We start from the raw sequence: 24361 nt of genomic DNA on the forward strand, positions 1-24361 counted from the left end.
TCACTACAAAGAGGACAGGAAGGAGGTCAAGTCTTAGCCCTGTCCCCCTCCCTCTTCTGCTTCCTTCTACACCAGGGCATTTCCAGCAACTAAATGGTACAATTTGGCCCACCCTTTCGTGTGACATTACATTAGAAGAATTAGTTGCAAAATAAAGATGTTAATTATTTGCTGCTAGGAAAAATAGAAGTCTTCTTTACCAACTGTTGTAGGGAAAAACTTGGCCGTTGCAAATCTATACATATTAAAGGCTGCCCACATTTTCCATTGAAATATGCTTGTGGGAGAATTTAATGCTGAGACATGGTGCCTAATGGTATGCTTTATACCTGTTCTGGAGACCACTGCTAGGGGCAGGCAGGAGGCAGGGCAGGGTGGCACTGAGACAATAACTTCTTCAGAGAGCTACAGACTTTTGTTGGCCTTCCTCAGACACTATGAACGGACTTGCAGAGAGCAGGGGGACGAGATAGAAAGGTCCTGATCCAGCACAGGCCGATTCATGCAGCAAAGAGTTACGCACAGGGACAGCGACAGCCTGGATTTGTTAACTCTGGATTTTCCCAGCAGTGTGTTGAGCTGTTTGGAGGACTGCTTGCCTCCAGCTGTCCTCTCTTTCCACTAAGGAACCAAGCAGTCCAATTTACTTATTGGTCTCCTTGTTTGAGGAAGTACTCAGCTCTGAGGAGGCATTTTCAACCCTGTTTCAACTGAAACACTGACTTTTTCAAGCTCGTTAGAAATACATGCATAGCATTAACTTCTTAAGTATGCCATCTTCAAAACTATTTGAGATCATTTCTTGCAACGTCCCACCTCTAAAGGCCATCACAGCTTCCTCCACAGCTCTTGGCTCTTACCTGCTGAGGAGCATTTCTAGGACCTCACCAGGAGAGGCAAAGGTCCTGTATGTTGCGAAAAATGTATGTATGTTCCCAAAATCCTCCAGAAGAGCATCTACATTTTTCTGCATGACCTGTGAAACAAAAGAAGAAAATCATGACATCAGTCATGAAACAAGCGGTCTCCCCGCTCTGAAACTCGGGGAGGGTGGCAGTGGTGCTGGGTGGGGGGTCGGGGGGCTATGGTGAATTTTGGAGTGGCTGCTGTCCCCCATCCCCAGAGCCCTACTGGGGCCTCCATCTGCCCCCCACCCACGGCCCTGTCCCCTTCCTCCACAGACTTACCTGCAGCTGCAGCTGCTGCCTCCATTGAGCCTGCAAGGTCCTCTAGTCTCCGCTGTCAAATAGCTGCTCCTGCCCTTCCTGGCTGCCTGCTCGGGGCCTCGGCTCTCGGGTGCGGAGGCGCTGGAGGAAAGAAGGCAGAGGGATGCAGCTGCACCCATAGCCCTCCTCCTGCTCTGCCCTGTTGAGGAGTTCAAAACCTGGTTAATTGGAAGTTATTACTTTCAGTAGTGTGAGGAGCCAAGATGATTAGGTGTTAAGATTCATAGACTGTCGAGTCGGAAGGGGCCACGAAGGATCATCGTGTCCGACCTCCTGCCTCGGCAGGAAAGAGGGCCGAGGTCAGAGGACCCCAGCCAGGTGCCTATCTAGCCTCCTCTTGAAGACCTCCAAGTTGGGTGAAAGCACCACCTCTCTTGGAAGCCAGTTCCAGATTCTGGCCACCCTTACTGTAAAAAATGCCTTCCTAATGTCAAACCTGAATCTACTCTCCGCTAGTTTGCACCCATTATTCTGAGTTACTCTCTGGGGTGCTCTGGTAAACAGCGCATCACCAATTCCCTGCCATCCTCTCTGATGAAGTTATAGGCGGCTTCGAGGTTGCCCCTCAGCCGTCTCTTGTAAAGACCGAAGAAATCCAGATCTCTCAACATCCCCTCACAGGGTCTTTCACAGAGACCACTAATTATGCGACTGGCCCTCCTCTGGACCCTCTCCAAGTTCTCCGTGTCCCTGCTGAAGTGGGCACCCAAAACTGGACACGGTACTCCAGCTGCAGCCTGACCAGTGCTGCATCGAGTGGGAGCATCACCTCCCTCCATCTGTTGCTCATGCATCTGCTAATACATGACAAGGTGCAATTGGCTTTGTTGATGGCTTCATTACACTGCCAGCTCATGTTCATCTTGGAGTCAACTGTGACTCCAAGATCCCTCTCAGCCTCTGAGCCACTGAGGAGGTCATGCCCCAACCTGGCGGTGTGCTGGGGATTCCCCCTGCCTCGGTGCAGTACCCTGCATTTATCTTTGTTGAACTCAATCCTATTTTGTTCCGTCCATTGATCCAACCTGTCCAGGTCAGCCTGTATCTGCTACCTGCCCTCCAGTGTATTAATTTTTCCCCATAACTTAGTATCATCTGCGAACTTGCAGAGGGTGCTTTCCATACCCTCCTCCAAATCGCTGATGAAAATATTAAATGACACCTGTTCAAGGACCAAACCCCATGAGACCCCACTGCCCACCTCCATCCGGGCCAAGAACGACCCAGCTACCACCACTCTCTGGGTGCTAAGCACATCTATACCTTTCAAAAGAAAACAAAAATAAATCAGAGAGACAAAAACAGAAAAATAAATCAACATGCATTGTGCCACTTCTTTGCACACATCAATCGTGTCCCGATGAGTGTGCACATGCAGTTTGTGGTACTTCAAACCCGTTTCAGGCCCCATAGACCACACGTGGCACACATGCACTCCTTTGCCATGCTGCAGATTTATAGTGTGGTGCCCAAATTTGACACTGGGAGCTCCTGGTGTCAAAAAACAAAAGAAATCAAAGGTGGCACAGTGCACATGGCACCTACGTGTGCTGCCAGAAACAGAGCCTGGCTGGACAGAGCTATGCTCTGGCACCTGGGCAGGCTCCAAGCAGCAGGATTGCTGCCACTGCTGCCCTGGGAGGCCCCAAGTCAAGTTGCTGGGGCCAGCACAGCTGCTGGCTCCAGCCTCCCACCCCCACCCAAGGCAGCTTGCCCTGCACCAATCCCATGTGCAAGGGCTTGCACCGCAGCATGAAGGAAATTTATGTCACCTCTATTTTTGCTGTGGCAACCGCATGCCCCTGCATGTGGAGACACACTCATAATGACTGTGCCCTGCTTTTATATCCATGCATCGTCATTCATCCTGAAAGATTGCAGTGCTTCCCAAAATACAGACTGGACATACCACTGACCTTCGGCCACCCCCGGCAGATACACAGACACGTAGCACACCTGATAGCTAGGGCCTGGGGGAGAAGAATGAAGGGGGAACGATTGAAAGACGTTATCCAGGGGACAGGTCTGAAATGACGGGACGGTCTCTCCAGGAGTGAAGGACTAGTGCTGAATTATGTGCACAACAAGGGACAGGGGAACCACAAGCATTGCAGCCAAGGTGGCAGAAGATCCATGTCAATGGGAGAGGGAGAAGTTAAAAAGAAAATGCGAGGATTATTAACTTAACTTCATTTCATCTACTTTACTCTGTGTCCTCTGAGCTGAGATATGTTGAATTAAGTTTCAGGAAGACTAAACAGTGGTGAAGATTTCCGTGTTTTGCATTTACATTGTAGGCAGGACAAAACACTTCTTGCATTGCAGGGAAATGAAGTTCTAGTAACCGCTGTCCTGATCATCTTTTCTCATGTGAGCAATGGTCTGAATTACCATAAGGGGGTAACATGGACGGGAGGGAAACAGCCTGTGCCACAGCAACCTGGAGGGGAGGAGTCCATGAAAAAACCTCTCATCCAAACTGCTGGAAGATGTGAGATTCCCCCAGGATTTATGAAGTAGAGCTTTGCGCCTAGGCAACACTGAGAGGATGACGAATTAGAAATGCCTGCCTAGGACACAGTATGTTTCTGTCTTCGATTGAAAATCTCCTGCAGCATCTCATGAATGAATACTGTTTTCCTCTTAATGGCATATAGTCTAATTTTGATAACTGATAGATGAAATGTATCATTCTTAAGACAAAAACCCTTAAAATGAAAGCTGAAGAAATGGATACAGAAGGTGAGCACAATACTGCTGAAAGCATGCATTACTAAAAGCAAAATGCAAAAACTTTTCTATTATTTCAGTGAGTCACTATGAGCTCCTATACACGGGCAGGGAGCCTGCTCTGACACGCTGGAAATGCAGCACGTTGGAGCAAACTATATGAACCAAGTCTGCGAGAGCCTGGACATCATCGCGCTCCAGCAGGCAGTAGAAAGACGGACACCCAGAGTTAGTCCAGTGGTATTAATACCACAGGATTCATAAAGAAGAATATTTCAACTTAGTGCCGTGGTCTTGTGTTTTAGAAAGAGGAATTGTGTAAAGAAAAATGGGGAAGATCCTAAAGTTAAAATTAAATAAATGTATATCCTTACTTTAATTTCAAAAGCATGCCATAATGGAGACACGGACCATGAGCACACTGCCACAGAGCCAGACCTCTTAACAAAAAAAGGAAGCAGGAAGGCATGAAAGAAAAGTGTTATGATATTAAATAGCAAGTTTTAGGAGACTGTTTGCATCAACTCGTTTAGAAAATGGAAATTGAAATCCAAAAGAAGCCCACAGAGCCTGAAGTCCAGCGTGAGAAGGGGAGACCAGGATGTTACGTGGGGAGCAAACTGTTCGTCGATTCATGCACTGTCAGGCCTGGAAGGACCTTGTCGATCCTCGGGTCCACCCCTGCACCAGGCAGGACAAGACACAGGGGGTCAAGTGACCGCGGCGCGCTGACATTCCCGTCTCCTCCTGAAGATTTCCAAGGGAGGTGACTGCACCCCTCAGGGTCACAGTCAGGGCGGCCAGGATCTGGAACCAGCTGCCAAGGGAAGTGGTGCTGGCTCCTACCTTGGGGGTCTTTCCAAGGAGCCTGGATAACTACCCAGCTGGGTCACATGAGCTTCAACGTACCAGGACTCATATGAGCCCAGTATTCATTCCTGCCCAGGGCAGGGGGTCCGACTCGATGATCTGCTCAGGTTGCTTCTCACCCTACATCTATGAAGCTATGAACCACCACTGCGGGGAGTTTCTTCCAGGCTGGACACCCAATTAAACACATAGAAATACATTTTTAAAATAGATTAAAGCAGGAAACTTGGAAAAGAAACAGTGCATCGATGGGACTACTAAGGCATTAAAGGAGAAGAAGACCCCAAAGAAGACCCTTCAAGGCTATCATCCAACACAAAACACTTTAATAATCAGGTTTTGCTTATGTAAATCCCCCAGAGTCAATGGACGGCAACCAATGAAACTGGAAGCAGAATTTAGGGGTCAGTTCAATTACCAAAAAAGCCAACAGAAAAACTGTTCTTGTTGGGTTGAGCCCTCAGCCCTTTTCCTCAGTGTTCAACCAGGGCAAAGTTAGCCTGAATAGCATCTTCTCCTTCCCTAGAATAAAGAGGGGAAATGAAAATGAAGTAAGGCTTCATTGTCGTCTGCGGGCCTCGGGGGATCTTTTCTGGCCCTGCCCCAGAGCTCACTCCACCGCTATGCACAGACACCTGGCTGGGCCATCTTCTTTCCAGTGCAGCTCTCTGCCCTTCCCCTCGCCATGAAAACAGAGTCGTTACACGGAGATGGCATTATCACATTTAACATCACATGCTGCTGTCGACAGCGACAGGAGTGTTTGATCACACGCACTACTCATTTCCTTACCACGCATTGTGAAGATCTGCTGAGCACTGCATTCTTCAAGTAACACCTGAATCTCTCAAATTCGGCGAGGCAAAAAGAGCGTATAACAGTGAGAATTGACATCTCTATTTGATTTACCTTCCTGTGTCTCCAAAGGATCCCATGGTTGTATCCTGGGATAAGAAGCTCTCCAGTTTTCTGTAGCTGTATGAAAGAAAGAAGGAAGAGCAAGTTGAAACCACAACCAGTAATTCCCAGTTACTTGATGTCTGGAGTGAGGGGCAGCATCATGGCCCGGGGGGCAGGGTACTGCAGTTTGGGGGTGAGGGGCACTGGCAGGGCTGGGGTCAGTGGGTTGGGAGTGAGGGGCAGCAGCAGGGCTGGCGGGGGCTGTGGCTTGGCACTGAGGGGCAACAGCATGGGCAGTGACAGGGCACTGGCATGTCCCTGCCCTCACCCTGTCATATCCCCCCCATCCCCCCTCCGCCATGTGACAGGTGTCCTGTATTTTGGACCTGGAAATATGGAAACCCTAAAGCAACCATCCACATCCTCACTGCCCCCTCTGCTGCACCCCTCACCATGCCTGCCCCGGCAAACTTCATCGCTACAAGCACTCCCCCCGCCTCCCCCCATGGCAGGCAAGCACACCTAGTCTTCAGTCCTTGGCTTGCTACTGGAGTGGACTGAAGTCATGTTTAGGAAAGAAACAAAAGCATAAAAGTGACAATACCCCCAGCCACAAGTCACCCACCCTAGGACTCCCCAAGTGTGGGTGCAAACACCCCCCTCATTTGCCCACACTTACCCTTGCGGTCAGGGTGATCGCAAGGACACGGGTGTGACCTGACAACAACCAGTGTCGGGTCGGGAGCAGTTGACCTGCTGTGTGCGTCTCCAAGAGCCGCACGGCGACGAGCCGGTTCTAGAAGGGGCCATTGTGATGCGTGTCACGTTCTCCGGGTCTGCCCACCTGCACGTCTCGGCCGTGTCCGGCCGCACCGCTGCATCAGCCACCGGGTGTGAGACAGGGCTTGGCTTGCACACGACCTGATGGTACTCACAAGGAGGGACTCCAACCAGGACTGGACCCTGCAAGGGTTTCCTGTCCAAACTGTGACAGCGGATGAGGAAAGGGACTCCAACAACAGCTCCTAACGAACACCATTTATTGTGTGTGCACAAGAACATACGGCCCAGGTCTATCTCACACGTGTTCCCTGCGGTGACGTAACCTCTATTTCTGTAGGCCGGGGGGCTCCCGCTGGCTCCCAGCTCTGAGCTGGGGGAAATACACTGTATTACTTGCTGCCTACTGTCGGCCCTTTGACAGTGTGGATCCTCCCAGTCTCTCAGCATTGCACCGCTTTCATGGGCAACTTCCCTCAGTTTCCCTTCAAGCCCTTTCCCTTTCTGGAGGACGAAATGTTTAACCAGATCCGTGCCCTGGATCTCCCTCTTCTGCCTTTGGTCAAACAGCCCTTTCACCAGAGCTGTGGCTGAAGAGGCTCTTTCATGGATATCATGTGCTTACTGCGCCTTGAGGTAATGCTCCTTCTCTGCCATCCTCATTTTACCTTTCCTGCCTGCTTCCTTAACGATAATGGCGCTATCTCTTTCGCTTGAGATGAACGGACTGGAAGATGGACGTATCTTGGTTGAACGACTGTGTTGTGAGATTAGTCCTCGAGAGCTCGATGTCTTCAAATCCCTGAGAGGTGGCCATGGAGAGGATGGAGACGTGTCCTGTTTTCTTCAGCCACAGCAACAGACTCAGAGTAAATCAAGAATTGCAGCAGGGGATATTTTGGTTCGATATAAGACCTTTCGCTCTATATGAGGGTGATTTTTTTTAGGTTTTTTGGAACACGGAAATGGGCTACCCAGAGAGTTGTGCAATCTCCATGCTTGCCAATGCATAAGAGCAGAGTTGATGCTTGGCTGGACTGGTTTGTAGGGCATGCTCCTGCCTTGAGCAGGGGGTGACTAGATGGCCCCGACGTCTCTTCCAGTCCCATAGTTGGTGATTCGATGCTCTCTTGGTGTGCTACTCCAGGGACAGAAGCAGCGGCATAAGAAGATTAGATAAATCCCTTTTGTCACTAAGAGTGAAACACAAGATACATTTGTTATAGTGGCTCCGTGGCCTTCTTTGGGAAAGGGAGGTGAAGTAGAAGACTAAAAAGTCATTTTGTGAGCTTGGGGAGATCAGTTCATGCAAACATTAAAAAAAATAACTATAAAGCAGTGCCCACGTGCTAACCACCTTGGATGTTGGTAGCGTGCTCTCATGACAAAATGTGAAGTCTCCTAGGTCTGAAGGCTGACAAAATGGTATACTTTAAGCACGGATTCACAGCTTCACAGATGCTAGGGTGGGAAGGGACCTCAACAGATCATCGAGTCCGACCCCCTGCTTGGGCAGGAAGGAGCGCTGGGCCAGATGCCCCCAGCCAGGTGCCTATCCAGCCCTCTCTTAAAGACCCCCGAGGTGGGAGACAGCACCGCCTCCCTTGGGAGCCCACTCCAAATTTTGGCCACCCTTACTCTGAAGGAGTTTTTCCTGATACCTAGCCTAAATCTGCTCTCTGTCAGTTTGTGACCATTGTTCCTTGTGTGACTCTACTTACCACAGGGGCAATGTGTAGGGATGCACGCATGTACACATGGCCCCCCGAGCGTGGCACTGCACCCCCTACAAAAACGCACCGCCGACATTGCTGGCAAGGTCTCTGGGTGCTTGCTGCCCCCTGGTCAGTGCTCGCCACCACCCCCTACCCTCCGACCGCTGACAGCACCAGTGCCGCCTGCGGGAGCTCCCGCTTCGCACCGCCACTCTCCCGCCACCACTGTCGTGCTCCCGTCACCGCCGTGGGCACGTGTCCTTCATGACGCACCATCTCTCTGCACATGGGCACGCAGACACACACATATTCTCCCTGCCATGAATACAGACGTATACACATGCACGCACACACACAGAGACAGGTGTGCTCTCTACTCACTCTGCATGAGGACACATTAACACGCTCTCCATGCCATGAACACAGATGCATGCACTCACACACACATGCAGACAGGAGCGCACTGTAGGCACTCACTCTCTGCACATGGACACAGACACAAATGTACTCTTCTGCCATGAACACAGACACACGTGCAGACAGGCACACGCACATGCAGAGGAGCGCATGCACACACACATGCATGTATGCATGGACATGCACGCATGCACACACAGCATACATGCACACGCAGGCAGGCACATGCGCACATGCGCACATGCACACATACAGACTCATGCACACAGGCACATGCATGTATGAATGCACACAGACCTGCACACACAAATGCACATGCATGCACACGCACACACATCAACACACATGCACATATGCACAGACATGCACGCACATGCACGCAGACACACGCACATGCATGCACGCACAGACACATGTACACTGACATGCACATACAGAATGGAGAGACGCACACCCTCGTGCCCGCGTGCGGGAATATGCATGCACACACGCGCACACACGCAGGCCGGGGTCCTTGTCCGGCGCGGGCGGCCCCCGCCACCCCCCGGGGCAGCCTGGGCAGCGCGGCCGGCGGAGGCCCGGAGCCCCCGGGGTGCCGGGAAGAGCCCGGCAGGTCGCGGGCGGCGCAGGGCCGGGGGCGGCGGGGCGGCTGCGGCCGGGCTCCCCCTCTGCTCCGGCCGCCTCCTGCCCGGCCCCGGCCCCGGCCCCGGCCCCGGCGCTGCCCCGCTCCGAGCCCCGCAGCCGGCGGGCAGCAGAGGGGAGGGAGCCCGGCCCCGCGGGGGGAGCGCACGGGCCGGGCCGGGCCGGGCCGGGCCAAGCGGGGCTGCGACCGCCGCCTCCCGCAGTGCCCGGCCCGGCCCGGCCCGGCCGGCTGCAAACGCCCTTCCCCGCAGTGCCGGGGGTGGGGGGTGCGGGCTCGGGCCGGGCTCCGGGTGTGGGCGCGCGCTGCCCCGTGTGCACCCCAACTCTTCTTGGGGTGGGGATCCCAGCCCCCAACGCTGCACATTAGTAGTGCAGGGCATCTGCGCGTGCGGGGTGTCCTGCCACAGACTTTGCGGGGGGAGGGGCTCCCCTACGCCGCTCCCAGGCCCCTTGTTCGGTTTGTCCAGGGCTGTTTGATGCTGATGAGAGAGAAGGCAGTGTAAATGCTCCACCGCTTTAGTTAAGGCTCCTTCAGCTTTGTCTCATGGGCAGTGCATGCAATTTAAAGAAGGGTTTTATGTTCAAAGCGAGTGGGGTGGGGAGTGCTGGCTGCGGGAGCAGGTGCGAGGTTGCAGCCCCCGGACCGGGCACGCCGGTGGGAGCCGGGGGGCGTTGCAAACTTCCCCCCGCCCCTGGCTGCACCCCCAGCTCCCCGCTTGCTGCAAACGCCTCCTTGCCCTGTCCTGCGGCTCCAGGACATGGGGACAGACAGGCACAGACCCCGTGTTGTTATATTGGAGTAGACATAGGTGCCTCTGTATACAAGGTACCGAGATCTGTATCTATATCTCTCCCCCTCCACCCATGTCCCATCCGGGTCCCAGTCCGAGTGCCCCCGGGCCGGGCCGGGCAGGACGAGGTGGGCGCGGGCAGGCGGCCGTGGCGGAGCTGCGCTGCCCGCACCAGGCAGGTCCCCGCGTGTCCTGCGCATCCCCGGGGCTGGGCCGGGGCAGTGCGGGCAGCACCTCTGGTCCCGCTGCACCCTCGGGCTGTGGCATCCCACCGAGACATGCTTGGCTTCTCTCTCTGGTCTGGTGCGTTCAGGGCTTTGCTTTTCTTTCTACCTCCTGTTTTACTGTGTTGGTGTCAACCGAAATAGCAGGTCAGGTCCTGCCCGTGGGCACGATCCGTTCTGCCCCGCGGTGGATTTTGTTGGCGGGGGTGGTTAGGAGCAGCTCAGGTTTAAATCTCAGGGGGTTTTGGTGGGTTTTTGGGAGCTGCTGGGAGGACCAGGACTGACTAGTACCACTGAGATGAGTTTTCTTTGACCCAGAGCTGTCATATTGAATGAAATAGTTTGAATGTTTGTAATAGTTGCCCATTAGCCAGTTTAGGAAGAAGACAAGATTTATCTTCTTATCTAGGCCATTGTTTTGGTCCGTGTGGAAGGTCCTAGCTTTGCTCAAAGTCTTAACTCTTGAATTTTATCTTTAGAGGCCTTTATAACAAAGTTAACATAAAAACGACCCTTAAGCAAACATCCCACATTCCGAGAGATCAAACCCTAGGAGACTTTTAAAAGATTGGAAATAAAAGTCAACTCAATGACATGGAAATTCCCCAAAGTACTTAAAATGGTCAAGAAAAGAAACTGATTACCAAGCAAAAGAATCTGTTAAGTAAGATCCAAGCCCAAATTTGGGAGTAATGACAGGTTTGGGTAGGAGGAGCCCAGGACGGCAACTCGCTCAATAAAAATTGTAACCTACTGTCCCAATTTGGAGGTAACCTCACTTGCAGAACATCGAAGGAAGAATCGCAAGTGTGGGCTGGATCAGACTGATCACCTTGTCGTGGAAACACACACAGAGTACTTTTGGGTCAGGTCAGCAGAAGCTTTTATTCAAAAGAAACTACAGCTGTAGGGGGAGTTCCAAAGTGACATGGATTTCCCAAGCACTTGGAAGGGGTCCCCCCCCCAAGAGCAAAATCAGGAGGCTTATATACTTTTTAACAGTCGCTTACAACTCACGTGATCATATAGTGAAATTAGCATGAAAAGCGGCTATAATATTTCTTCATTATTTCTTTGCTGTTATCAGGATGGGAATTATGGGGGAGGTGGGGTTAGTTCACAAACCTCCTTCTTGCACCTAGAAATCTACTTTGTACATACTTTTTTTTTCTACCTTCAATGCCGCGGTGAGCGAAGCAGTTGCAGAAGAGTTACAAACACTTGCCCTTATCTGTTCTACTGTACCGAGCCAGCAATTCTACACAAAGCGGTTATGTCATCTTATAACTAAAATAATCAAAGTTTAAGGCATATATTTTTTCTGATTCCACAACCTGAACCACCCTGTCTGTGAACACGAATCTCTTAAGTCATGCTGAACCTGCAGAGCACCCAAAAGGGACTGAAAGAAGGGGACTTGTTCCTATCACTGCTAAGACCAACCCTAAAACCATAACTAAAGAATGAAGGTATACCTGGGGATTTGGTTTCTTGGAATTCTAGGATTGTAAGTATATTATGAAAAATAATAGTATTGATTCAAATTTAACCTTTAGTTGTAATTGTAGTTGTTTTTGTAATACTAATTCTTATAGCATTGTTTGGGAAGGAAGTGCATTTGGAGCATTGTTTCTGATATATGTAGTTATTTTGTTCTTAATGTTTGTGGTATTTCTTAAAGCTAAGCAGTGTTATATGTGTAGCAAAGAAATTTAAAATAAAATTGTGTTGTATGAATTAAGAGTGTAATCATTGTGAAATCGTGCAAGTAGCTAAAAATTTCCCCAGCCAGTGCATCAAACGAATCAGTAAGTTGTGTGGGATTTTCTCTATCCCGTAGCCCACTAGAGACAAGCAGCACCAGGACCCAAAGCTGCTGGTGCTAAGGGGCGTGGGGGCTGGGGCTGGGCTGGGGCTGGCTGGAGCACTGGGCTTCTCCTCTTGCAGGGAGCAGGACTGAACCCAGGACTGTGCTGGGGAGCTGCCACATGGTACCCAGGCCCAGGAGGTCCTTGCCCAGCTGCTGGGCGCTGCCTCCCCAGGGCAGCAGGGGAGAGGCCCCCCTGCCATGGGGGTGGGCATGAGGCATGGGCTGCCGTCCACAGACCATGAGGGCAGGGGATATCCAGGCCCAGCCCAGCAGAGGAGGGTCTGGGGGCTCCTGTGGGAGCAGGGGAGCCACATGCCTCACACCGACCTGCCAGAGCCCGGGGGCAGGGCACGGACCCCTCCCACCACAGGGCCCCCTGCTTGCGCCTCCAGTGTGTCTGCTCCACATCCATGTGCCAGCTTCCCCTCACCAGAGCACACACCTTCTCTCCCCCAGGCCTGGACTCCCCTGCCCCTTGCACACCCAGAGCACACAACTTCTCTTCCCCAGGCCCAAACCCCTTGCCCCTTGCGCGTGCAGAGCACACACCTTGTCTCCCCCAGTCCTGGACTCCCCTACCCCTTGCACATGCAGAGCACACACCTTCTCTTCTCCACACCTGGACTCCCCTGCCCCTTGCACACCCCTCCACATGAGCACAGAGCCCTCCTCCCCCTCTCCAGCCTCAGTTTTCCCAGCAGCAGGGGGTGGTGCCTGCCCAGTGGGGCTTGCACTGGGGGCAGCAGGAGCAGGCGAAGGTGGCAGCCTGGTGCCCAACCCCTGCCCCCTCCCTCAGCTCCCCTTCCCCTCCCTCGGCCCCACTGTCCAGTTGCACCCACCCAGGGACAAGTTGTGGGAGAGGGGGTGTGTGTGCACCTGCCCAACCTGAATGTGGGTGTGCATGTGGGTGTGCTTGCCCTCCTGCATGGGGGGGGTGTGCCCATCCTGCTGCACAGGTGTGTGCACGTGTGTGCCTTCCTGCATGAGGGGTGTATGCATGCACACATGCATCCCTTTCTGCACAGGGTGTGCGTGTGTTTATATGCCCACCCTCCTGCATAGGGGGTGGGGTGCACACTGTATGGCATCATGAGGTGAGCGTGTGCACACCCTTCCCAGAGTGCTGGATGTGGTGAGCAGGAGCAGAGAGGGGGAGCAGGGCCAGTCATCCCCTGTAGTGGGGCATGGTTTCTACCTGGCAGCTCCTGAGTTCATTCCCACCCCCCTGCAGCTCCAGCAGGGCACTACCAGCCCATTCCTCCTCCTCTTTAGCCTCAGTTTCCCCTGCTGCAGCAGGAGACCACTGCTCCTAGTCCCGTCCCTGACATTCACGGAGAAATGCCCATCTCCATCTGCGCTGTCGTTGCCCCAAGACTGGGGTCAAACCCCACTCAGTCTTCTCTTCTCCAGACTCAATCACCTGAGCTCTTCCAGCCTCTCCCCCTGCCTCCCAGGCCCCTCATCCTTTGGGTCCCTCTTTGCTGGCCTCTGTCCAACCTGCCCACCACCTCCTGGAAGTGTGGGGTCCCGAACCAGACACAGGAAGGAGACCTGGAAGTGATTGTGGAGAGTTCAGTAAGAGCATCAGCTCCATGTCTAGCAACCATGAAGAAAACAATGGAAAATGTGAGGGCTGATAAGGAAGAGAATTGTGAACAAGATTGAAAGCATCATGATACCCCCTTTATGAATCCATGGTGCACCCACACCTCGAATCCTGTGCCCTGGTCTGGTCCCTGCACGTCTGGCAGGATCTAGGGGGACTTGAGCAGGTCCAGAGAACAACGGTACAAAGGGCCTTCCCTATGAACAGACTCTAACGAGACCAGGTCTGCTCAGGTTGGTGTCCCCCAAGGTGCCGTTCTTGGACCTGTACTGTTTAATGTCTTCTTAGACAAACTGGACACTGGTGTCAAAAGACTGGCCAAGTTCGCTGACAACACCAAACTTTGGGGAAGAGTGTCTGCACTTGAGGATAGGCTGGCGATCCAGGCTGATCTTGACAGTCTTGCAAGGTGGGCAGAGGAAAACCTGCTGTCATTCAAAATGGGCAAATGCAAGGTGTTCCACCTCCGGAATAAAAACTTGCATCACACTTATAGGCTCAGCAATGCTACACGCACTAGCACCATGACCAAAAGAGACTTGGGGATTATGACTGACCGCAAGATGAACATAAGCCACCAATGCGATACCACAGGTGGCAAAGCAAATAAAACTCTGGCTTCCATCTACTGATGCATCTCAAGCAAGACCCAAGAAGTCATCCTCCTGCTGTACTTGGCCTTGGTGAGGCTGCAGCTGGAGTAGTGCATCCAATTCTGGGGTCCACAATTTAGGAAGGACATGGAGAAATTTGGAAAGAAGAGAGCCACGTGCATGATCTGAGGGCAGAGAACAGGCCTTATGAAGAGAGGGTCCGAGCTATAGGACTCTGAGATCGGCGGTACACCCTCTGTGAAAAGCACTGCTGATGCTGCTGGCAGTGCGTGCAGGCTGTTGCTGCTTGCCACCCCCCCCATTGCCACCATCACCTCTGGCAGCATCTGCAGGCAGTCCCTGATCACCACTGGCCACCACCACTGCTGACCACCAATGTTCATTCCCTCTCGCCCCACACTGCCAACACCACTGTGGCTGCCTGCGGGAGCTCCCCGCTCACTGCCACCACCCCAGGGGATGACAAGGTCCAACAGTCACAAACTCCTGCAACACTGTTTTAGGGTGGCATAAGGAAAAACTTCTTCACTGTCCGAGCCCCCAAGGCCTCGAATAGGCTCCCCCAGACGTGGTGCAATCACCTACTCTGGACACTTTCAAGAAACATTTCTCTTGCTGGGATCCTTTGACCCTAGCTGACTTCTTGCCCCGGGGCAGGGGGCTGAACCCAGTGGTCTTACGAGGTCCCTTCCAGCCTTAATGTCTATGCAATTACTTCTATGAAAGGTTCTGCTTTCGGTCCGCAGTTTGCCAGTCCGCAGTCTAAAATGGTTGGGAGCCACAGCTCTAGGAGACGTTCTCATCATGGAAATCCTAGAACAGAGGGGCTGCGGAGGCCTGCAGAGGTCACCTCCACTCCAGTCGCTGCCTGAGTCAGCATTAGCCCTGTCCAAACCAGCCCAGACAAACCCATCATTGAACTTCTAAGCCAAACTGCCACAAGCCTGACACAGTAGCAGACATCGCACCTGATCCTGCCCCAGGAAAAGCAGGGGGCCATGGTGCTCATCCTCTGGATGCTGTGACAGGTTGTTAATCTACACTCCAGGGATCCCAGGCAGAGGCCGGGATCACACTATAAAGGCAGGCAAAGCTCCCCAGTTTGTACTGGTCTGACCAGGGGGCTCAGACACATCCTGGTGCTCAGGAGGCATCCCTGGGATGGAGCCAAGCCAGCCTGGAGATCCCCCAGGGCTGCAGGGAGGGTGGTCACCGGTTGGGCTTGGGCTTTTTTGGGCACAGGATGGGGAGTTTAAGTAGAAGGAGAGAGAAGAAGAAATGGAGGTCCACCCATCCCCCTACCCCATGACAGCCCACCCCATACCTGCCCCAGGTGAGCAGACACCCCCATAGCACCCTGGAAAATGCTGGAAAATGGCGGTATAGCACCCTCTGTCCCATTACAGCCCCTATCACACCTGCCCCAGGTAAGTGTGGACCCCCCAGTCTCCCCAGTAAGTGTGCCTCATACATACCCCAGGTGGAGTTGTGCCCCCCCCAATGATGATGCCCCCTGCAGGGCAATGAGGTATCACCCCTACCTACCCTGGCTCCCTTCACACCTGCCCCAGGTGAACACAGATCTCACCCTTGCAGCACTCACTGCAGAAGCTTGAGGGCATTACCACCACCCCCCGCCCCCGGCCCCTACACGTCATGTGCAATTTAACCTCCTCGACCTGGCTCCGGATGTGCACTCACCTCTGCAGTGCTCCCTGCAGTGGGCATGAGGGTGTAACACCCCCTGCCAGCTACCACAGCCCCTGGGTCTGGGACAGACACCAGCATCTGCATCAGGTCAGTGCAGTCCCTCCCCCACCCCCCTGCATCCGGTGCCCCTTGCCCTGCAGGGCATGGCAGTAATGAACCCCACTCCAGCCCTGCGCCTGACTCTGCAGGGCCAGGTGGTGCAACCCACCAACCCCCACAGGGGACAAACTCAGCCTGATTCCCCCATGCTTGGCTGGACAGCTGTGCCCAATGCCCCACCCCAGGCCCAGCACACACCACCGGTCCTGACTCTAATACCTGCCCCAGCATTACATGTTGCAGGCATGCTGGCAGGGGTGCTGTCACTGTTGTGGAAAACCTGCTCTCCCAAGGGTGGGGACACACCCCACTGGAGTTGGCACCATGCACAGACTGCCCCCCACTCCTCCCGTCACCTCCATGGTGCAGATGGGTGGTTGTGGTGGGTGAGGGCAAGAACAGGTCAGACGGTGCTGGCTTGGGGCACCTGCTGAGCCACTGGCCAGTTGCTCGCCCAGACTTGCTCACGCTGTGGTGCTGGCTCACCCAGCTCTGCGTCCTGCTGTGGGAAGAGGGCAAAAGGGGTGGGAGCAGCCAGTCAGGAAGCAGCAGGGTGGGTAGATCAGACCACCTCTTGCTCCCAAGGGTTAGCAACAATCTTTGGATTGTGGTGAATCATTTAGAAAGGGAAGGGGCTGGGAAGTCACAGAGAGATCTGCCCTGGAAAGGATTGCGCGCCTGGGTCTGTTCCCATTGCACAGCTCCAGAGAGGACACAGAGATCAACCACAGGGGTGGTATGCTCAGTTCTGGGGCTTTAGTAGCAGGGAATGCATGAGAGAGAATACAATGAAGGGGAGGAGGGCAGGGGAGCAGCACACACCCTGTGGTGCACAGCTCTGCAGAGGCTGAAAAGCAAAACAGGCCAAAAAGGCTCCAGGAGTGGCAGAAGCAACTCCTTGCAGAGCCCACTGGGCATGGGCAGGTCTGGGAGAGGGGAGATGTGGTGGTGAGGAAAGGTGAGGTCAGGGAGGAGGGTAGGGAATGCTTCCCCAGCCATAAATGCACTCCTCCCTGCAACTCAGGGGCTCATATACCAGAACCCCTGGACTGGGAGGAAGGAGAAAGCTGGGAGGCAGCCAAGAAAAGTCCCCGGGTGTCACTTGAAGTCAGCTGTCTGGGGGAGGGCACCCTAGCATGAAGGCACTTCTTCCCCTGGGAGTACTTTTAGAGAATGATGGGGAATGCACAGGCTCCAAGGTTGATGCAAAGATCATCTCCTCCTCACCCCACATCGGGGCTGACCTCTGTCTGAGGTGTTTCCTCTTAACACCCCCCCGCTGACAATCGTACCTTGGGGGCCAGCCTCTGGGCTCTGGACTCCCACTGTACCCTACAAGGGACAAAGCCTGGGGGAACTCTTTCTGCAGTCCATCAGCATGAGGGTGCTTGTCTGAATGCGGCCACTGGTGGGTGCTGAGCAGGCAGACATCTCCAAGCCCTTCCTGCACTGCTGGCAGAATTAGGGATGCTTCTGAGTGTGGATGTGCCGATTCCAGGATGGCTGGGAGAGATGGGTGAAGCCTTTCCAATACTCAGAGCACCCATGTAGCTTCTCCCCTGTGTAGACTCACTGGTGTTCAAAACAGGCTGGAGGAGTAGGTGAAGCTCTTCCTACACTAAAAGCAACGATGTGGCTTCTCCCCTTTGTGGATGCGCTGGTGACGGGCCAGGTAGGAGGACCGAGTGAAGCTCTTCCCACACACAGAGCACAGATATGGCTTCTCCCCGGTGTGGATGCGCTGGTGCTGGGCCAGGCTGGAGAGGATGCTGAAACTCTTCCCACACTCAGAGCATTGATAAGGCTTCACCCCTGTGTGGACATTCTGGTGCTTGGCCAGGCTGTAGGAATGGGTGAAGCTCTTCCCACACACACAGCACTGATATGGCTTCTCCCCTGTGTGGATGCGATGGTGCCGGGCCAGGTGGGAGGACTGGGTGAAGCTCTTCCCACACACAGAGCACTGATGTGGCTTCTCTCCTGTGTGGATGCGCTGGTGCCGGGCCAGGCAGAAGGGGATGCTGAAACTCTTCCCACACTCAGAGCACTGATATAGCTTCTCCCCTGTGTGGACATGTTGGTGCTTGGCCAGGTGGGAGTGGTACGTGAAGCTCTTCCCACACTCAGAGCACTGATATGGCTTCTCCCCTGTGTGGCTAACCTGGTGCTGGGCCAGCTTGGAAGAGGAGATGAAGTTCTTCCCACACACAGAGCAATGATGTAGCTTCTCCCTTGTGTGCATGCAACTCTGCTTGGTCAGGCTGGAGAGCTGCCTGAAGCTCTTCCCACGCTTCGTGCAGCAGTGTGGCTGCTGCCCCCTCTGCACACACTGGTGGTACAACAGGCCTTGCCAGCTGATGAAGTTCTTCCTGCACTTGGTGCAGCGGTGTGCCTTCCTTCCCAAGTGCATCCGACAGTGCTGAACCAGAGAGAAGAAATGGGTGAAGGTCTTACCACATGTGACACAGCGGTACTGACACTTCTTCCTGTGCACATCCTGGGTTTTGAACAGCTCCAAGCTGCGCACAAAGCTCTTCCCCCTTTTGGTGAAGCGGTGGGGGAGCTGTCCAGAATGGATCTGGCGGTGAGCAGCCAGGGTCGAGAGGCAGGTGAAACTCTTCCCACACTTGGCACATACATGAGGCTTCTCCCCAGAGTGCCTTATCTTGTGCAGAGTCAGGAGTGAGGGGCAGCTAAAACTTTCCCTGCACTGAGGGCAGGGGTGGGCTCTCCCCCTGGGCTTGGTAGTGAGTTCTTGCTTCCCTCTGAGGCCCCCCATACTGACTTGGTTTGCATCTAGTCTCTCTCTCCAGTGGACCTTTGCTTTCTGCCTCTTCAGGTGTCTCAGCACGACATATTCTTCCCTGCACCTTGGGATTTTTCTGGCTTCTTTCCCGTCTTCACTCCAATGCCCAACTAGAGATGGGACCGCATTCATTGCTACAGTCTCCTGCTTCTGGGGCATCCCCTGATCCTTGTGCCATTGGTCCTTCGCTGGGCTCAGGGAATCCACCTCACCCATACTCCCCAGGGAAGCCCAGGCTGGCTCCAGCTTTCCAGGCCCTTCCTCAGGAGCCTGCTCCTCACTTCTGCTCAGCAACCAGGCATGTCCTGCATGGGAGGAAGAAACACCAAATTACTTCCTGCCCTGCTGCCAGACTCTCAAAGTTTCTGGGCCAGCTCCCAGCCCCATCACCTCATGCCCTGCTCCAAGAACCATGTGGGACATGTATGCTAAGGACAGTACCTGAATAGGATCGTGTTTTAACAGGCTGAGGATGAGACCAGGAGGATCTGCTATGAATAAAACTGAGGCTCTCAAAGGGCTGCTGTACCCCACAGCACTGGTGGGTCCAGGGGGAGATGACACTGAGCCCTCCACCTGACTGGGCTGACACACTCCAGAAGCCCCAGTGCTTTGGCAAGACCCATCTGCAATGCTTGCCCTTGATCTCTGGCAGTCAAGAAGGCAGCATGTGGGTACAAAGGTGAACAGCCTCGGGGTGCATTTCTGGGACTTGTCACCAGCCAGGAGTGTGTGGTGAGCACTGCCTTACACTGCTTGGTAGCAAAAGCCCTCGTGTTTCATGCATTATCCCTCCAAGAAATGTTTTGGAAGTGGAGGATTGAGAGCTGTGGTCTCCCTTCTGGAAGGAGCAGTGATCTGCTTCCTGCCTGTTTCTGGGGCAATGTCTAATGCAGGGAATGATCTCACGGAGCTTCCCTCTGCTAATGAACCCCAGGCAGCCTCCACATCACAGGAATCTGCACTGGGACAAAGGCCTTGGCACGAACCCGCACACGGACTCTGGGCTGAGCCTCAGGCTTTGTGACACTCAGGGCTCCAGAGAGGAAACGGCACAGGGAAGAGTCTGGTACAAACAGTGGGGTATGCCCTTCCCGTCACAACATGAAATCTTCTGAATCCCACCCACTCCACCGACCCACTTCATGCAGCCTGAGACCAGGATTACACACATCCTGTGCTCCAGGTCACTCCTACCAGGAGACACCAGGGACAGCCCCAGACTCTCTCTTGTCCAACAAGAATGGCTGGGGGCGCAAAAAACCCAGAAGTGAGAGGCTGTGCCCATGAGGGATGAAGATTAGGCTCTTCTGCCCTGGATAACCAGGGCAGAAGAGCCTAAAGATTAGTCCTGGGTAAGTCCTGAAAACGACACCCTCCTGGGACTGGTTAGTGTGGTGGGGCTACTTGTGGCACGGCAGTCTCTACAAAATGCCACATGTGGGCCAAAATGCCACCCCTGAGAAAGGCGAGTTCAGAGCACCTGAACACCTTGGTTCCCACTGCTTTGTGGGTTACTCTTTGCTGGGAAAAGGACAGGGGGAGCCTACCCAAACAGAAAAACCCCTGGTGAACGCCAAGAAGGGAAGTTGCGTGGCAGGGTAGACCTTGCAGCAGCCGTCACTTGAAGCAGAAAAGATTGCTAAAAAAGCAGCCTCAAGCTGCAAAGAGGGGAATCTGTGAAGGAGCTCCAGCAGGGCCAGGGCCAGCCACAGTGTCAAAAGTGATCCCATGACATGAACGTTAGGGGTTAAGCCCTTCCCTTTTTTGTCTGCGTTTTCTAGGATGTGGACCAGCAGTGAATCATCAAGAAGTTCACTTGGTACAAAGAAGATTCGAGCTTCATTGTGTTATGCATAGTAATTGTCTTGCTTGCTCGGCGGTGTTTGTGTACCGTTACTGCTGTAAGTGGTTGTGGTGTTAACTATGCTAGACAATGAAATGTAAGCAGAAGGTCTGGATGGGTTCTGGAATATCTGCAAAGTGGCTACAGAAAATGGTACATCCCTGGAGTATGGCCTCCAGGGCCTCAAAAATATCAGTCATGCCAGAGATTGAAAAGGGCGGATTGACCGTTTGTTTTTATTCTCATCCTTTTGTTGGTTTTCTTTCGACCCTTAGCATTTCTCCAGCATCTTGCAGGGCAGAGGGGCACTGGTAGTGCTCCAATGGCACAAGCAATCCATTTGAAACAACAAGGAAAGCGTTGCCCATTATATAGAAGGGACAGAATTCCCGAGAACATGTCTGGACCCCAAAAGCTCTGATCATGGGATGTTTCTCTGATCTAAAAAGCCATCTTAAATATCAAAGAAAACCATTATGTGAGTACTGGAAGAGATTAAAAAACTTACCCATAATTATCGCTGGTGAAAACCTGTTTGGTTGGTAAGGAAGGGGAGATTAGGCAATTTGGCAGGAGAAAGTTATTGAAGTAATGGACAAAGGAACGGGGTGTTGTGTGCATGCTGTTAGCCTGGGGAGTTGGGGGGCAGTCGTGCAATTTTTACTTGAACAGCGGGAAAGCCAGAAACAAACATCTCCCACACTCAGCGGAGGACACGAGGCCAGCACCACCAAAGGTTGCTGCTGTAATGTCTAAGGGAGCCACTTTTTGGGTCGTAGTACAGGAAGGACACTTGTAATAATTACTATTAAAGTTTACTTAATGTTAAATCAGCAAGGGGCCATGTCAACCCTTGGGGGTCTTTGACAAAAAGAATCCTGTTGGTAACAGTTTCCACAGTTTGAATTTTAAGGAGTGGAACAACACCTGTCTGCACACATGACAACATAAGCGATTTGAGGTCAGCACCCTGAAATGTCAGCACAGAGCAGGTCTGAAGTTTCCAGGCTCCCTTTCACCCTGGGCATGCAGCATCTGTGAGAGGGGAGTTGGGTGGAGGAAACAGCCACAATTCACCTGGCAGCAGGTCCTCCGACCTCGAGATTTCCCCACAGTCCTCATCGTCACACACCCAGAGCTGCACCTGTCCTGACTGGATGCGGCAGAGTAAGTCAGGTGTGGGACCTTGATATCCTGTTTGGCCAGTGTTGAAAGAGAGTTTATCCACTGGTACTGGATGCAGAATAAGCAACTGAAATTTGGGGAATGGAGCCAATGAACTCAAGGATTATACTAAGGACTTGAAGGACAAGGGAGGATGGACATTTAGGATGAAAGGGAAGGCATAGCATGGAGAAGAGGATGGTCCTTTTCATCCAGGCAGTGGACATATGGTCACAAGAAAGGAAACACCAGTGTACTTCCAGGCAAATGAGTGGAAATGAGTTTGGACAGGACACATTAGGCAAGAGAGGGAGGAAATCAGAATAACTGCCCAAGGAACAGCTGTTAGTGCATTTTTAGGCCCAATGAATGGCAATTGATATGAGCATGGTGAGAAGGCAAAGGGAAATCATGTTATCAAGGGGGAAGACTCCAAGGAAGGTGGCTGGATCAAATGAAGGAGGAATATATACAAGTGTGAAATGTGAGAGGTCTGATCATGGACAGAGCAGCGGGGAGCAAAGGGATTTAAGCCACCAGACAAAAGTTCATGAGGATGAGACTGTTAAAACCAGAGAGAAGACAACACTTCAGAGCTCACATGGCTCCAAGGCAAAGCAAGAACCAGAGCTTTACCTAGGAAAACAAGGGCTTGGTAGTTCTTCAGCATCTGGTCCCGGTAAAGCTCCTTGTCTTCCTCTTCCAGTAGCTCCCACTCCTCCCATGTGAAATACACTGCCACGTCCTCAAACACCTCCCGGAGCTGCAGTCACAAGTGTTACAGCATCAGTATCTCCTGCCTCAGCTGCCCCCACAGCCCTGTCTGCACTCACTCTGCACTACAGTGCTTTGCAAGCTTAGCCATGACAGGAGCAGGGGTATGCTATTCAGCTGGCACATGATATGCAAGGATCCTGGTTTTGTCTGTTTAAAAACTGCAAATTCTCTCATAAGAGAAAAAATTGCTCCCAACCCATAGCCAACCCCCACCCCATGCTGGTGCCCCACACTTGCCCCCACAGGCCCCTGGCCCTGCTGGTGACATCTGGTCCAGGAAGAGACAAAGGCTTGTGGCAAGACACTTTCACCTCACTGGACTTCCCAGTGCTGACCTCAGAGCAGCTGTTCTTGGACCAAACACTTCAAAACAAACCTGAACATGGAGTTGTACAACCAGAAATCATCTGGTGGCTGGGCTGTGTTAAGCACGGCCCAAACAGGGACCTTATCCAATTACGATAATTGGGACCTTATCTAATTAGGATAAATGCAAACAGGGATTCTTATCCAATTAGCTAGATTAGCTGCTGTGTCCCCTTTGTGCGGGGGGGGTCTTTACTTACATTCCCCTCTCCCAGCACTGTCCACCTTCCCACCACGCTGCCCCCCTAGACTTGGTATTCAAAAGACTCTCTCTATTTAATAGTCTGGTCTGTGCATATCCTTTAATTTCAATTTATGAAATGAGCATGGAATTGAAAAAACCTTTGCTGTGCCTCTGATTCAGTTAGTTTGTAAGCTGCAAATCCATCCTGGCTTCTGCCTCACCTCACACTAACACAGATAATCAGCAGCCAGGTGTGCTGCTCACTCATACCAAACTGATAGGTTGGGGGGACCCTGCTGGCATCAGTGGCAGAGACCCTCTGTGCTCCCCAGTCCTAGCCAGGGGGAAGAGGACTTGCTGGGCTCAGCTGTAGAGACCATTACCCCAGGCTTCCTGGTGCTGGCTGGCTGGACTCTGACCAGACCTTCCCATGCCAGCACCCCTGGCTCTGCACCCGGGAGCACGCTGCTATTAATGCAGCCTGGGGTGTTTGCAATCTCCATCACCAGAGACTTCTCACTCTTCAGGTCTCTCTGCTACCCAAACTCTTGACAGCACCCCTGGCTCCTCCTGGGCTCTGCCCAAGCTGCATTCCCACCCCCACCTGGAGCTGGTGCCCTGCTCACCTCCATGCTCTCCCCCTGCTTTGCAGGCCTGCCCTGCCCCTTCTGCAGCTGGCCTGGCCCAGGTGTCAGGGAGCTGCTCTGTCCCCGTTTCCCTGCAGAGGGTCTCTGCAGCTCCAGGTTGACAGGCCCTTCCTTGGGACGTGCCAGCCCGGATCTCCGCGCGGTGCGGGGGGGAGGCGGGCAGGGCCTCTGGTGCCCCGCACCGCAAGGCCCCCGCCCCTCACTTGCCCCTTAGCGCTGCCCGGATCGAGCAAACAGCTCCCAGCCCCGCCAGCCCATGGCCGGCGGACCCCCGGGGAGGAGGAGCGCCCGTGCCCACACCGAGCCCCCTGCAGGGTGCAGGCACCTAGGAGCAGCTGGCCAGCAGCCTGTGCGGGGGGGGGGGGAGAAGGGGACCT

General features: G+C 53.4%; 1 protein-coding gene and 1 long non-coding RNA gene across 3 annotated transcripts in view; both read right to left on the reverse strand.

The window, feature by feature from the left end:
• Nucleotides 1-8339, reverse strand: part of LOC132248383 (uncharacterized) — a 13307-nt gene extending 4968 nt beyond the window's left edge. The window contains exons 1-4 of the long non-coding RNA XR_009459563.1: nucleotides 6406-8339; nucleotides 5736-5801; nucleotides 1188-1365; nucleotides 861-976 (exon numbers count right to left, since the gene is read on the reverse strand). This is a non-coding gene — a long non-coding RNA (uncharacterized LOC132248383). The remainder of the gene's footprint in view (nucleotides 1-860; nucleotides 977-1187; nucleotides 1366-5735; nucleotides 5802-6405) is intronic.
• Nucleotides 8340-16357: 8018 nt separating this feature from the next.
• LOC132248319 (zinc finger protein OZF-like) lies at nucleotides 16358-24095 on the reverse strand. Of its 2 annotated transcripts, XM_059721356.1 has the most exons (4): nucleotides 23964-24095; nucleotides 22647-22773; nucleotides 21924-22040; nucleotides 16358-19305 (listed from the first exon to the last, which is right to left on the reverse strand). In XM_059721356.1, the coding sequence occupies exons 1-4, from the start codon at nucleotides 23967-23969 to the stop codon at nucleotides 17813-17815; spliced, it is 1743 nt and encodes a 580-aa protein (XP_059577339.1). In that variant the 5' UTR covers nucleotides 23970-24095; the 3' UTR covers nucleotides 16358-17812. The 2 variants fall into 2 exon arrangements, with proteins under 2 accessions (XP_059577339.1, XP_059577340.1); XM_059721357.1 differs by lacking the exon at nucleotides 21924-22040.
• Between the last annotated feature and the right edge of the window lie 266 nt (nucleotides 24096-24361).

This window comes from Alligator mississippiensis, chromosome 1 (genome assembly GCF_030867095.1).
Source record: "Alligator mississippiensis isolate rAllMis1 chromosome 1, rAllMis1, whole genome shotgun sequence".
In the NCBI taxonomy this organism is placed as follows: Eukaryota; Metazoa; Chordata; order Crocodylia; family Alligatoridae; genus Alligator; species Alligator mississippiensis.

Bases quoted from the DNA above. Each gene is read 5' to 3' on its own strand.
- LOC132248319 (XM_059721356.1), bottom strand. The intron at 22,041-22,646 runs GTAAAGCTCTGG...CTGGCCAAACAG, and splicing joins CCAAGCCCTTGTTTTCCTAG to GATATCAAGGTCCCACACCT. The intron at 19,306-21,923 runs GTGAATTGTGGC...CCTCCCATGCAG, and splicing joins GTCGGAGGACCTGCTGCCAG to GACATGCCTGGTTGCTGAGC.